Consider the following 15,371-nt stretch of genomic DNA (forward strand, 5'->3'; position numbering starts at 1 on the left):
TTAGTACAACCACATATAAATATAAACCTAATCACAATCAGGTTTAGTGCTTGAATAGCCCCAAAGCAGGCAATGAAGACAAGAAAAGTGTGCAGGTACGATGCAAGGACATAACTTTAATGTAAAAATTGTGTACATGTGTATGTATGCTTTATCGATGCAAAATTTTAAGGTATATAAATTTGTATAAATACACATACACAAAGATGTACAACATCCCATCCAAAGGTACAAATCTAAACATAAGCTGTGGAAAAATATTTTCCAAGCCTGAATTTAGCACATACAGCTCTTTATTATTACCTTATGAACAGAGTAAGTAAGCAGATTTCTGCTGGATTCACAAAGCCATATATTATAAGGAGTATCTCAGATGCTTAGCTGAGAAATATGAACTGCCAGAAGAAAGAATAGTACCAACATCTTGTTCTTAATTTTAAATTCCCTAAAGCTTTGAAACACAGAAGATGCAGAAATTCCTACCTTCACTCCTCCATTTCCTAACATGGTTATCACTTCTTGACTAAATCCTGACCTCAAATTTGTATGGCTATTTCTCCTCAACTTCAGTAGAACCTGTTTTCCACTATGAAAGGAAAGAGGACTACAGTTTTAAACCTTTAACAATAATATTAAATCTCATGATCACACATAATATTCACACAGAAAATAATTTGCTTATAACTCTAATCTTGCCGCAACATTGTCTTAAGAGCATGATTTTAACTCTGAGGGATAAACTACATTTAAAAGAAGCTTACCTGTTCACAGACATCACGGCACATTAAGTTGTCCTTTGCATGGTAACAACAAGACAAGCCTATTGGAAAAGCAAGGGGAGAGGAAAAGATATTAAAATTACTTGAAGCATGTATCTATCGCTTCTGAACAGAAACACTCATTTGATGGCCTATCAGGACCATTTGTCTGGTCCACGGATGATCATGAGACATTTTCGTTCCCAGAAGGTGAAAAAGAACAGGAGAAGTGTTGTTCCGAAGCTGATGAAGACCTGTTAAATTCAGACCTACCCCTGAACACTCACTGCCACCAAAAGAAGATCTCACTCTCTGTCCATCTGATTCTAGACACATTTCTGCTGCTTAACACGCACTAGCTTGGCACCTGGCAAATTCTTTCCAGAGGTAATTTATTAACCCAAGGGAAAATAAATAGATAGATAGATAGATTGATTTGTGAACAGAACACCCACCAAAACACTCCATGTATGGAGACTATATGCCTTTGTAAACTGAATCATCTCACACAGAATCTAAAAAATACAAGAACCAGTTAGGAGAAGGTGGAAAAGAAAATTTGAGCAGGGAACCCTTTTCAGACAGAGGTGAACATAGCTGCTTATTTAACTCTGGCTTCTTAGAAACTTTGAATGAAATTGTAAATCGTTTCAGTGTGGTGGATGATTAAGAGTGGTTTTGCCTGACTAGATGAAAGTCATGAAGCAAACACAGATATGAACACATCAACAGCAAAACAAATGAGAAATGAAGCACTGAGAAGTCATGAAACGCCAAGGTTTAAAGTGGCATTTTTAACATTATACTTTGTTGTGCTTAGTACCCCCAACATCCAAGTATTCCTTCATTCAGAATTAAGCCTGGCAAGTACAAAATGAATTGCACAACTCTTTGATATCCATTTTCATCCTCACTGCCCAGTGTTTGGAATAGTGTATTAGAAAACAGACAGACAGAGGTTTCCTTCAAAGCTTTTACTTCCACAGACATCTTCACCCACAGGAACACTTAATGATTACAGATTTCTAATCAATTGTATTTGAATTATGTATCACACTGATACAATGTAATAGCAATACGGTACAATGATACCACACATATAAAGCTGTCTTTCACAATATCTAGTTACTAAATAGATTTTGACTGAACCTATAAGAGGGATCTTGGGCATGAATTCCTTGATAATTTCACAGCTTACAAGTGTTTTCATCTGAAAGTTTATAGCTGTTACAAGAAGATAATCAATTAAAAAAAGAAAAAAAAAAAAAAAGAAAGAAAAAAAGAGTATCCACCACCAGCTAACCCAAAATTCTCCAATATTGAAATGACATTAAAAAAGAAAAGTAAATTTCAGCCTGAAAATGTCAAGGAACTGGGCAGAGAAAGGGTGGGCGGGGAAGGGGTGGGGCAGAATTGCTGAAAAGGTTGTCTGAAAGAGTCATAATTTCAAATGGCTGTGACAGGAATGAACTATATTTTAATACAGAAATATATAATTTCTGAAGAGGAAAGAAGAGAAATCAAAGCAGGACTTGTAACTGGTGAATGTTTCCATTAATAATTAGAAATAAGGCAGCAAAATGCTTGTAATAAATGAGGACAGCACCAAAATCCTGCTTACAACCTCATGAAATGAAATAATGAAATTGTAAAATTGACTTTAACGTTTTCTGATTATTTTCTACCATCAGAGAAAGGACTAAGATATGACACAGGTGGCTTAAAAATATTTCCTATTTGAGAGCTACACAGCGACCTTCTGTAAGCTGATCTGTCTCAACATTCAACTTCATCATGAGCAGGCTCCACCGTCTTCAAAACTCATTTATTATTTCACTTAACAGAAAAGCTTTCCTTTATACTCTCTTAGTCCTGTTATAAAGACATGGTATTAGAATTATGTAACAACAATATAAACCATTAACTTCTAAGAACAGGCAGTTTTTCTTAAGGCAAGAGTTGCACTTATTTCGGAAATGTTGCTAAATTTTAGCACCTATGCAATCAGACTGCAAGAACAATAGCACAGTGCCAGAGAAAACATTCAGGTTCACAATGAAAAGACAGCCAGCAAATTAATTGTCCTACGTAAAAAAATCCAACCAAATGTACTTAAATATAGGCTTTTACTTACAAACAGAAATGCTGGCTACTCAAACAAGTTTTTGTTGTTTTGTTTCACCATACATCCCAGAAATTTTTAATTATATAAATTTTTATCGAGAGTAACTGCTACACTTAAGAGATTCAAGAATTCAGAGTTCCTAGTCTATAAAGAAAATTTACATTGGCTTAGGTGACACTGCATAGGTTTAAATGCATAGATCACTATAAGCTGAGTTCATTAGTATCTTTGGCAACATTTATTAAATGCTCCTCAAACACTTCCATTACCAAGCTTCAACTCTTATCAATTACGCTAAAGAATGTAACAAATAAGTAGCAATATACTAAACTTCATGGTCATTTCATTCCTTTTATCAAAATCCTAAACAATTGGTGGTATCTTGAATTATCAGCAAATTAAACTGGCCCACAGTGATCTTCAGTGCTTAAGTCAGAAATAAAAGTTATAAACAATATCCATTCCAAACAGAATTCCTCAGTTCTCTTTCCAGTTAACCTCTTCTGAAATGTCTTATGACATCTCTTTCAACCAGTCCCTTACTTTCTTATTGCCACTTTATCTGATTTTACTAAAAAACGTTCGGGTTTCCTTTCAAAATTTTATTCATGTCCCACTATGAAACATCCTACTCCTTTCTTTTATAAAATCTCCTATCTCAACAATATGAGTAGGTTTATCAAGCAGAAGTTGGACTAGAGTATGCCTTATTTCATTCTACTAGCCTTCTACTGCCTTCTTCCCAAAACCATGCCTCATTAGAAATCAGAACTATAGAACAGTGAAATGCCTAAAAGTGCCTCAGTGATTGCAGTCTTCTGCTCTAAAGTATTACATATTTTGTATTTTACATTTCTGTGACAGCATTATGAACATGATCTATTTATTAAAAGCTATTTGCCAATAACTGTGCTTCTGCTGCCTTTTTCTTTTTTTTTCATGACTCTTTTTTGGTCCTGTCAAGTGGTTATCTGCTATCACAACTTTAATGCAGGAACTATATTACCACTGTCCTTCTCTCTATTAAACATCTTGCCTTCACTTTTAAAAAAATTCAACACCTTGTTCTGAACCATTCTTCTTATTGAAAACGTTAGCAAAACCACAAGGAAGACAAGCCTTAGAATACAAGGGCTGTTCTGACATTCCATATGGCAGTCCAGAAGTTGGATTTTACACCAGGTCTTATCCATTTCAACCCACAATCCTGTGAATTTACATATTGCCAGCGTGACAGCTGAAGAAACAAATCCCGGCCCCGAGTCATGTAACCCGGAAAGTTTAAAGAAGGGGCCTATCCCCATCACAAAGCCAGGCGGCATATGAGCAAGACGGCCTGCACTCCCCTCCTCGCTACCTCAGCCATGTAAGCCCCCTCCGTTCGGCTGCCAGCCTTCCCACCAGAGCGTCAGGCGGCTACTCTCCACAGGAAGGCGGGGGGCGTGGGGAAGGCGGACACCAAGACAGCAGCAGCGGGAAGGTCGACACTAGGAAGGCGACACTCCCCCTTCCTCCCAGCGCCCCGCGGGCACCGGGGAGCCGCCCCCGACCCTCACCTGCTGCGGCCTCGCGCCCACCGGCCTCCCACTTCTGCGGAGCAAGTGCGGGCAGCAAGCGGGGGCCGGGGCGCCGTGCCCCCTCTGCCCCAGCTGCAGCCAGCCCGCTCCCGGCTGGGGCGAGACAGGAGCGCCCCGCGGCACCGGCCGCACCCCAGCTCCGCAGGCAACGCCATATCCCCAAGGCTCCGGGATCCCGCAGATGGCCTCGCCCCTGCGCCATGTTGTTGAAGAGGGACGCGCGGAGCCGTCTCCCCCCTCCGCGGCTCGCTACTCACCGGCCGCCCCAGAGAGGAGCAGCGGAACCGCCACCAGGCAGAGGAGGGCCCAGGGCCACTGACTGGCCGCTACCGCCATGGCCGGGTCGCGAACCCGCAGCGCGCTGACGCGCGTCAGCGCCCGCCGCCCAGCTCCGCCCCGCGACCCCCGCCCGCCAGACGAACGGGTTCTGACGCCGGCAGCGCACGCTCCCAGCCCCACTCTGCCTCCTGCTGCCCCCATTGGCTGTGGCTGCCCAGCCAGGCCACGCCCCTCCTGCCTGGCCGCCGCGGACATTCCTGCGGGCCAGAGGCGCCGCCGCGGGGAGGTGCCTCCCGCCCCGCCGGCAGCCCCGCCCCTCTCGGCGGGGATAGGCGGGTGACAGAAAGGGGCGTGGCCTGCAGCAGGGCGGTTCCCGTAGCGGCCCGGCTGCTGGCCGCGGCCCGGACGCGGATGTGGACTCGGTTCTTCAGCTGCAGGGTGGCTGGGCTGTGTGCGGGCACCGGCTCTGTGGTACCTGTACCGACCTTCGCCGCCGCCCGCACAGGTATCCCGCAGCATTCCCCCAGGTTCATGGAGCAGCGGAGGTGTGCTCGGATGGGAGAGATCGGGAGGGTATGGGTTGAAAGAGGGCTAAGGACTGAAGAAACTGTTTAAGAGAAGGTTTTTGTGAAGGAGGCAGAGGCCTCAACTGAATTAGTTGGTTTCTATTTATATAATGTTTGCAATATTAATATATTTCCACACATTACTTATAGAGTATGGATGTATGGATCGAAAGCCTTCTGTATGACACTGGTTTTTGCTTGAAATTACAGGGTGTTTCAAAAAGATGGACATGTCCGTAGAGGATAAGTACCATCTCTCATAATATAGTTGTAAGTGGATCTCATACCCATATAAGGATGGATAAATTTGTTTGTAGGTTTCTTTCCCAGCTTCATGCAAAGTGCGTTTAACACCACTGTGTTGGTTGTGCTTTGGGTCCATTTTGTTGAAATATACCGGCTGCAGCCAGCCCGCCCATGCCTGGGGCAAGACAGGAGTGCCCTGTGGCACCAGCTGCGCCCCATCTCTGCAGGCAATGCCATAGCCCCCCAGGCTTTGGGACCCCACAGATGGCCTCACCCCTGCACCATGCTGTTGAAGAGGGACCTTGTTGATTCATCATGCTCCATGTCAAGCATTTGTTGTGAGTCAAGCTCCCGGAAGTGTTTGGGCAGGTATTTACATGGTTTGAGCCCACTGTGCAGCTGGGGATGGCTCATGCCCAGGTTGAAGGTGACAGACAGGCAGGAAAGCTGTCTCAGCTTCCCAGGGCCAGCGTATCTTAGGGCTGCCCATGCAGCAGCCGTTGCCATTCCTCTTGTTCACTGGCGGTGTTGCCTATGATGGGCTTCAGTTTGGGAAGGGAATCTGGAATGCTCTGCTGGGCTGCTACTACTTTTGCTCTTCTTTAACCTTTTTTTTTGGGTTCTGTGGTGGCTGTTGGTTTTCTGTGTCTACACTGCAGCCCAGGTCAGTGGCAAGGTGTTCCTGTCCCTGACAGCAGGAAGGCAATCTGCCTGTCCACATTTAGACAACTGGCAAAGGAAGCTGTAACTAAAGAAGCCTCTGTACAGTAGGGCCACCACTGTAGTCTCTTTTCCCTGTAGAGATCAAATGATCACTTTTTTTTAAAAAAAGGGTTTTTTTAAAATTCAAGAGAAATTAGATGTAAGCTATCAATGAAGCCAAAGCAAACTTAAATTCCTGCTCATTTCATAGCTAGTAACTATCTGCCCATTCCAAAGTAGATGGATCATCTTCTGGCCGCTTCAGACTTCTTGGATGAGCACCTTGGCATCCTGTTATTGGATTTTCTGGCAATAGTAAAAGGAAAGCTTCTAAGAACCCAGAAAATTCAGTGTCCCACAAACTGCTTATAGCCTTTTTTCAACCTATCATATCAATGAACTCCTTCTCCAAGGGCAGTCTCACAAACTACCAAGCTATTCATGACTCCGTAGTCTTTTACAGCCTGGAGAATCTGTAGGAACCCGATGCTTTTTAATTCCAGTATCAAATTCATAAATGGTCAAGAGAAAATCTTAAGGTGATCCAGGAATGCACTCCAATGAGACAAGAAACTTTTGTCTCTTGTCCATCTACATATGCACCAGTATAGAATGATTAAATTATACTGCTTCTTTATGGAACAAATCTGTAAAAAAAAACAAACAGAAAAAAATAACAACAACAACAAAAACCAAAACCCAGGACATTTAGTTGTATTTAAATTTGAAATCTAATAAATTAAAGTTGTTGCTGTAATTGTGAATTCAAAAAACTGAACAGTGGCAAATGTAACCGGATTATAAAAAAAACTTTTCACACCAGGACAGAAGTGGTACTTGTATGTTAGTGGGCTTACATGTCAGTCAAGTAGCTTGGCTTTTCCCTCAAACCCAAGCTTAACTTCTGATAATTTTTTGCTATTTTGGGACTTAAAATTCATTTTGGGCCCACGAGATGGCAGCAGATTCAAAAGCAAAGTTAGCCAAATGGCCAAATAAGTAAACTGCTTTAGTTTCTCTGAGAATACAGGGGCCTGAACCGATTAGATGCGTTTTTTTCCCCACTTATGCTACATGGTTTAATTTGGCTCAATTTTGGGTAAGGGCGAACTGCTGTGCGGTCTGCTTCCCCTGAATTCCATTCATATATGAAGTCATTATCAAGAATAATTAACCCCACAAGCAAACAGGCAGAGAAAAGATGCTGGTATGTCTGGTAATTTAAGGGCTCTGCATTGTCACTCCAAGTCACCCCTTCAGTTTCAGAAGAAATAACTGAGACCACTGAAATTATTTCCTTCACTTTGAAGAAGCAAATTGAACTTTGAAATAATACAAGCTTTTAAAATTTGCCTTCAGCAAAGACAGTATAAATTTTAACCTAGTTGTTCTAGAAAGCAACGATTTTTGTTCCTTAGGAGTTTGGATGTTGAATCTGCAGACTACTGTTTTCCAGTTAAACCATGCATATCAGTCTTTTTTTAAACAGACCAATTTGTAATTGATTTCTACCCAACCTTTAACAATGAGAAGTGGAATTTTGGCACTTGGAATTATTAAATGCCTCAGTGTAAAGCAGTTTGATGCAAGTATACTGACAGCATACTTTTAAAGTCTGGTAATAAGAAAGAAACCCTTCTGCAAATGTATAATTTTTTGCTGCTCCTGTCAGCTGCTAAAGGAAAAGGAATACTTTATTCTATATATTTCCTGTTGCTTAGAATATAATAAAATCTTCTCATTCAGCTACATTCTTTTGTATTAGCTTGAATAGTTAACTGTATTTTATTCTGAGCTGCATTTGATCCTGCTCCCTTATCCTAAAAATTGCTGAAACATTAAAAGGTTTGAATGTTACTCTGTATTTTATGTTGAAGTGTCCCTCACCAACAGGTGAAGGTTCTGAAGTAGTCATGGTCTGAAATACTGGTTCAAACATACATTTTACTGAAAGAGATACGACCTGATCAGGATGCCCTCAGAAAGTAAAATGATGCCACATTTTTCTTACATCCAGGGGAAAATGTTGCCATTGTGGCAAATCTCTGCATGTTTCAGTAGAGTACTCTCTGAACTGAAAATATGCTGTCCTATATTTGAATTTAACATTTAATATCTCTGTTTTGAGATGTATATAAATTCTGTGCACCATAAAATTGGTTTCCCTATCTTTTAAGAACTTCAAGAACCAATATAGAGACCTACCCATTTCAACACAGTATATCAGCAGACAAAAGGTTGTTTTCACCTTATGTACCTTCTGTTTCTATTTTTGTCTCATTACTGGAAGCCAGTAGCATTTTAATTTCTAAAACCATTGCATTTTAGCTATGAATATTTAAGCAAAATTGCGTTGCTGTAATGTTTAGGATAGCTAGACCTTGCAATTGGAAAGGTACTCGCAACATTTATAGACCTACCCTAGTTAGCATTAATTTGTCTAATCTTTGTATCGACACCTAGATACCTGACTGATAAACCAGTGCCAGATTTTTTTAGTGTGTGTTGAAAATAGCTTTCCTGTGATGAGGCTTGTTCTATTTCATCTCAGTGTTGGAACTCAGTAGGGCTCTACAGGTTAGGTCAAATATATCTGTGTGCGAACTGGTAGGAACTGAGGGTCCGAAACTATCACTAACACGCTGCTAGTTAATAAGTGAGGCTTTTGCCTGCTTCTTCAGGCTAAAGATGGATTGCTGCAACAAAGCCTCTTTCAAACAGATTTTGTTCTTAAAGTGGCAAACCTTTTTGTTTAGGCAACCCTTACCTACTTTATTTTTTCTCCATTACATCTCAGGCATCTGACTTTCCAAATAATGAATAATAAAGATTAATTTGTTTTCAAATGTCTTCACTTTTTTTAAAAAAAACAGAAAAGTAGAATGTGGGTTTTTCTTTCAAAACAATTTTATTATAAAAGATAGAACACAAATACAAAAGCAGGGTTTAGTGGCTGTTGTTAGACACACCAGAAGCAGTGTGCAGTTACACTGATAAAGTTGCATATAAGCAATACAGATGTTAAATTAAAGCCAATAAGATATACATTAATGGTAAATACAATGTCTGCAATTAATGTTAAGTTGCACATGTGGTGCATATTAGACTTCATAAAATCTTGCTATAGGCAAATAATTAATATTGCATACATCAAGTCTTGAAGGACAGCCAACTGAAAGTGATTAAATAATAGTGGAGTATATAATTAATTAGAATTTGCTATGAAGGTAATTAAGAAGTAAGATTCTGTCACCATCAGTGAGCATAAGTTAAGAAACTATTCTAGTTTTCAAAAGCAATTTGAAATAGATTTAATATTTGCTGAAAGAGGCAGTTTTCATGTTCATAAAAGGTACCATAAAAAAATCCGGCTCTGCTTTACATTGTGTAACTTTTCTCAACAGGGGAAATGACCTGAAACTAAAGTTCCCTGTCAGTCTGAATTTTAAACCCCTGAAATGAGTAATGGTATTAGAGACAGGTCTGCTTCTCTTCAAATGAGAACACTGAGTGAAGTAAAATATACCTCTTGGTCACAGAGCTTATGAAATGGATAATTTAAAAATGGGTTGTGGACTGATAGAAACATCAAGACCATTCATTCTCTGTGACACAGAAAAACTGTGTCATTAAAACCTAATTACCATGTTCTTCCATGTTAAAGAAGGTGATGCTAAAACATAATGCCTAAAAAAGCTGTCACATGCTATTTGGTCAGATGCTTTTTACTTTCTATACTGGTTTGTATCCTCTGTAGTCTTTGTACTGTATACTCTCTATAAAGGAGTTATGTGTTAATGTAACAGTATCCATATACTTCCTTCAAGACTATATGTAGGCCAGGGTTGCTAGCAAGTGCAGGGTACCTTCATGCAAAGGGCTCTCTGATGGGACAGAAGTTCACTTCAGTTTGATTTCTGGAATAACATTAAGGGATTGATAACAGGAAAAAGTTATTTTCAGTTTGAGAAACTGAAAATGAGAGAAATTACACTAGAAGATTCGGGAGTTTGGGGAGTAGAAAATGGATCCCTTCAAAATGTGGAAAGAAGTATTTCAAATGGAATTGTGTTCAGTCCAGTCAAATCCTTCAACCATCCTAACGGTCTAAATCTGAATCTAAACTCAAGTGTCTAAATATAATGTCTGATATACCTATACCATAGTAGTAATGGGCCATGCTTGTGCCATCTGAAGTCCTGTCTTCTTTCTGGCCTTCACTCACCATCCCAAGAGGACAAATAACAGCATTTAGCAAGTGATGACACATCTGTGTCTTTGAATACAGATAAAACAGATAATCATTTTGCTTTTCAAGTCAGGCTTCAGTAACAGCAGTGCATTTACCAGCGTATCACAAGCATGGGTTGGAGATAGAAAAGCATGTGTTGAAGAATATTGAGAATGCCATATGGAAATTCTTCTGTGAATTATCCTACTGAACCATCGAGTCATGTATAGGATTAGTTACTTCTTCATATGGTGTTTAAGGACCAAATTGCTGTTGGAATATTTTCCAAAGGTTATTTTTATGGTTTGCTGTACTTTGCAATTGTGTTAAAAATGACATCATAACCAGCACTTACATTGATATATTTTAAAGCACCCAAAGGGTTTTATACATCTTCCTTTATGTTTAGCAATTATAATGCTTTCTCAATCAGTAATCTTTGAAGAACTCTGTGTAATTAATTCACTGCTCTACATACATTTCCGTGTGAACACAGTCTGCAAGTGTTGCAAAAATGGATGTGGGTGGTATGAAATAATTTATGTTGCTAATTGACAATTATGCAGTTGCTTCTAGTTTCAAACAGAAAAAAAAATCAATGTCAACTGGCAGATAAAATTAAAAAGAAGAAAGCATAAAATTCCATTTTTTTGCAACCAGGTTGTGTCATGCTATTTAAATCAGTTTTAGTTAAATAAAATTATTTTATTCTTGCTATTTTATACATTAGCTAGCAAGTTCTGTCAAGCTGACATAATTATGTGAATGACAGAACAATGTCTATTCCGATTTCTACCCACACTTGAGTGATGTGAGTGATTTAGGATAGAACTTTGCTAGTATGCATGAATCCTGAATACTTCTCAAAATACCTTAATGAAAATGTTAAAAGGTAGTCTATTCTAACTTATGCAACCTTTTGTAATTAAGATAGGTATACATGATTTCCCCATTAACAGTGAAGGAAGTTGTTAGAGAGCTCTGATGTCTTTGCTGATAGTATGATGTCCTTCTAATATTGCTTATATAAATATTCACATTGAACATCAGCAGCTCTTCCTTGCACAAGAGCAACTTAAAATAACAGCATCACTCTAACCACAAGTGAAAGTAATCTTTTGATCTCTAAATTTGCTGTCCCCACAGGACAAGCCTACTGTTTCAGACAGAAGTCTTAATTCAAAAGGTCATTCTGTTCAGTGTACCCCTGGAAGAATATTTCCTTTTCTCTTAAAGAAAAACAAAACAAACCCAAAGCTTTTTCCCACTGCTTTGTTTCTGACCAGTCACGCCTGTCCCAAACTGATCTTAAAAGCAGAGAATATTTTAAAATTACTATTAAAATGAAGCTAAAAGAGCCCCCCAAGTTAATCTTTGTTAAAGGAAAAAAGAAAGATATTGCACAGTCTACTATTTTTATTTCAACTTGTGGAGTAAACACACAGAGCAGCATACAATCAAAGGTAGATAATATACAGAACAGCAGATCAGAAAAGATCAGCATTATAGGTTGATTTCTTGTTGTAATGAACAGGAATTGATATTATTAAGCAAGCATACAGAATAATGACAACATTGGGCTCATCTTTAGCATTTTCTCAAACAGAAAAAAAATTAGGTGCCTGTGAAGTAAACAAAACAATAACTAAAACCTAAACTGATAAACTTCTATTGCAATTACAAAAAGTCCGGTTGCTATCTTTACAGTCTTCAGATACCTATGTACATAATCTCATACACACACACATTCACATCATCTCACTCCAAGGACAGGTTTTAGTCTAAACACAAGTGTTAATGTCATTTTAGACACGCTGGTGCATGCCAGTTGTCACTGCAGCAAGGTGTGTGTCTCCATCTCTTTTGTGTTTTTCCAGCTGGTTTAAGTAAATGTGTGTGATATCCCAGGACATCATTATGGCAGTCTTTGTTTAGGCAACTGAACCTACTCTAGATGTGTAACTTAGGTACTTGAATTCTGCAAGTGAACTCAAACTGTACGAAACAGTGGAAGAAGAATGTCTGAAAATGGAAAGAGAATCCAGACACTCTCATGCCACAGTGAAGTACCAGAGTTAGCTTTTGAAGATCACTTCAGTAATGAACTTGAATATATTAAAATATCCTGGATGTCCATGTTATTTACAAAATGGTGACTTGGAAGACAAGAGCAAAAATATGTAAGAAGTATCAGGCATGCCTGCAGCCGAACCTAGGGGACTGTAAGTAAAGCACAACTGTTTCTGAAAAAAAAATCTTCCATTTCTCAATGCATCATCATTCCTGGACTCTTGGAACTAGATGGGAAACTACTGTACTGTAAATGTAGGTAAAACACTATGTCCTGGTTTTGTTAAAAACAAGTTTCTCTTTCAGTGAATTTGCCTGTCAGCTAAAGCTTTCATATTAACTGCATTTTCCTGGAGAACCAGACACATGTTTTGGTAAACCTAGCAATGGAATGCAAACTTATTGATAAGCACGGATGGACATCTCGCGAGAGGGGCGACGAGAAGAAAGAGACCAAGAAACTGACCAATTGGGTATAACATTCCATTCACGTGAATACTTCATATAAAAGTGGGAGATCACGAGGATCTCGTGCCTTTGTGCTTTTCCTTTTTCCCTTCTGCTTATGGCCGACATTAGGAGAGGACCTTGCTAGTCGTCCCTGCGAACTGAGGCCTAGTGAGAGACTGAATCCAGCTCCGATTGGCTGCGGAGTCTAATCCAGGACTTTGGATGCCGGCTCTGCAGTTGCTGAGACTTTCAAGATTGGTTTTGTATATTTTGTATTATTTTCTCTATTCATATTAGTAGCATTAGTAAAACATCTTTAATTTTTTTCCAACTCTCTTCACTCTGTGCTTCTTTTCCTTCCAATCGCCTCTCCTTAGTGAAAAGGGGGAAGAGGACGGGGGAAGTGGGGGGGGAAGAGGGGGTTAACAATACATCTGCCAGGGTTTTATTGTCACCCCGCAATCTTAACCCTCGACACACTAGTATTTGTAGAGGTTCTGGCAGAAAAAGTTCCCCCTTCCAAAAAGATCCAAGTGTAGCTTTGCTAAGTACAGCATGACATGACTGCGCATGCATAAAACCACACCTGAATGGAAAACTTACTCTTTCCATTCAGGAATGTACAACGTGGGCAGTTTGGAAACATTAGCAATGTTGGAGGTCTCCTGACAGCAACGAATCTCTGTCCTACCTACAGCTCTGGTCTTCAGATCCCTTGATAGGCTACTTGGGTACAATTGTATTTGAGCCACGTGAATTAACTATTGTCCTTACGTAAGTGCAGGGTGACTCAGAGCATTCAGTGGGAGACTAAAACATGGACTGTGTTTGCTAACAGAAAGGTTAGAGCTGCCCAGTAGTACTTGCCGCAAGGTAAAGCTATCATTTGCTTTTCCATTGAAAGCAAGGGAAGAAACCTCATCACAGACTAGGATGCCAAAGCTCACTGCTTGTTCTGGCTCCCCTAAGCCGTCAGCAAAATGCACTTGCAGAATAGAAATATCATGGGTAACATGCCCTTTATTCACAGCAGAAACATAATCTATTACATCAGTATTTTCCAGCTTGCTTTATGTTCTTTCACTATACTGGAGATGGCTGATATATAAAAAGAATCACTGTTTTCCTCCTACATAAGGATTGTATTTTCCTTCAGTGGTTATCATTTCACTCCCCTTTTCTCTGCTGGAGAGCTGTGCTTTCTCCGTATCTCAGTGTTCTAGCTCCATGTTTTGGGGTCTTTTTGTTGTTGTTATTCAAATTCCATATGAAAACAAACTGATTCTGGGATGATTTCCTACATGAAAGAACAAAAATAACAGTGGAGCCAATGCAATACTTTTGTTACCTTCAACATTGCCTTCAAAATAGGATGCATCAGCAAAATTCTGTCTAGCACCTCCTCATATGCACAGATGGCATGAGAGCTGCTAGCAATACAACTTCATTCCTTTTTCTCAGTTTCTTATCCCTGATTTTTTATCCTTGATTTAATTTTTCGTTTTCACATATTTTGAACTTCTAGTGTAAAAGATTGTTTTTGTAGTCTTGAGCAGGCATTTCTTTATTGAGAGCTTCAAAAATACCTGCATTATGTTCCTTGCTATGATGCTTTTCTTTCTATAATTATTTTTAGCTTGTCAGATGACTCCCAAGCCTTCTTCAAGGAAGATGACTTCATTTCTCAGTGTATGTGTCATTGTCTCAATGCTGTTTTGAGTAGGGTATTGGAGATACTTGCCTGGATAAAAAGCCACCAATCCATACTAAATTGTGACTAAGCGTCACCAAGCGATGGCCAGCTATCTCACATCCTTGCCTCTCTGTAGTCATCTCTGATTTTAAATACCCTTTCCTTGCTTTTATGGAAATTTTCCAATGCATTTCTTTGAGTAGGCCCTAGCAGGAACAACTTTGCTTGAGAATCAGCTTGAATTTCTTCCATCAATCCTCCCAAGTATTTCCTTGGAAAATGGGATGAGCTAATGTCCCTTCAGCCTGGCCACCTCTTTCAGGCCCACAGTCACCTACACTGCTAAGACATAGTTTCTGCTTCCTGAGTGTCAGGATTCATCTGGGGAGATAATTGATAAGAAGCTGCCAGGGAGCTAGAAAAAGCCCAAAAATCTGTATTTGAAGGACTGATTCATAACCTAATCAGCCACCCATATATAAAACATATATAATAATGTATAAAATTACTGTACTCCAGCTTAGACATAGTAAACAGATAATCTTGAAAAACAACAGCTTTGTGAACTTTAACCTATATAAATCACCTCCAGTAGTGCTTAAGACTATAAATGAAAAACAAACACACCAAACCACATGAAAATTTGTTACTAGATTACTGCCTGAGCGGTTGTG

At 39.6% G+C, this 15,371-nt stretch overlaps 1 protein-coding gene across 9 annotated transcripts in view; it reads right to left on the bottom strand.

The window, feature by feature from the left end:
- RECK (reversion inducing cysteine rich protein with kazal motifs) overlaps positions 1-4,936 on the bottom strand; it is a 70,192-nt gene extending 65,256 nt beyond the window's left edge. For 3 of the 9 annotated variants that reach the window (XR_010470223.1, XM_065052199.1, XM_065052203.1), the window contains exons 1-2: positions 4,718-4,936; positions 762-820 (exon numbers count right to left, since the gene is read on the bottom strand). Coding sequence is in view for 6 of the 9 variants with exons in the window: in XM_065052199.1 (XP_064908271.1) it covers positions 762-820; positions 4,718-4,796 (138 nt within the window). In the remaining 3 variants the exon portion in view is untranslated. The remainder of the gene's footprint in view (positions 1-761; positions 821-4,717) is intronic. The other 6 variants (XM_065052198.1, XM_065052200.1, XR_010470224.1 and 3 more) reach the window with 5 other exon arrangements.
- Between the last annotated feature and the right edge of the window lie 10,435 nt (positions 4,937-15,371).

This window comes from Columba livia, chromosome 2 (assembly GCF_036013475.1).
Source record: "Columba livia isolate bColLiv1 breed racing homer chromosome 2, bColLiv1.pat.W.v2, whole genome shotgun sequence".
Lineage (NCBI taxonomy): Eukaryota > Metazoa > Chordata > Aves > Columbiformes > Columbidae > Columba > Columba livia.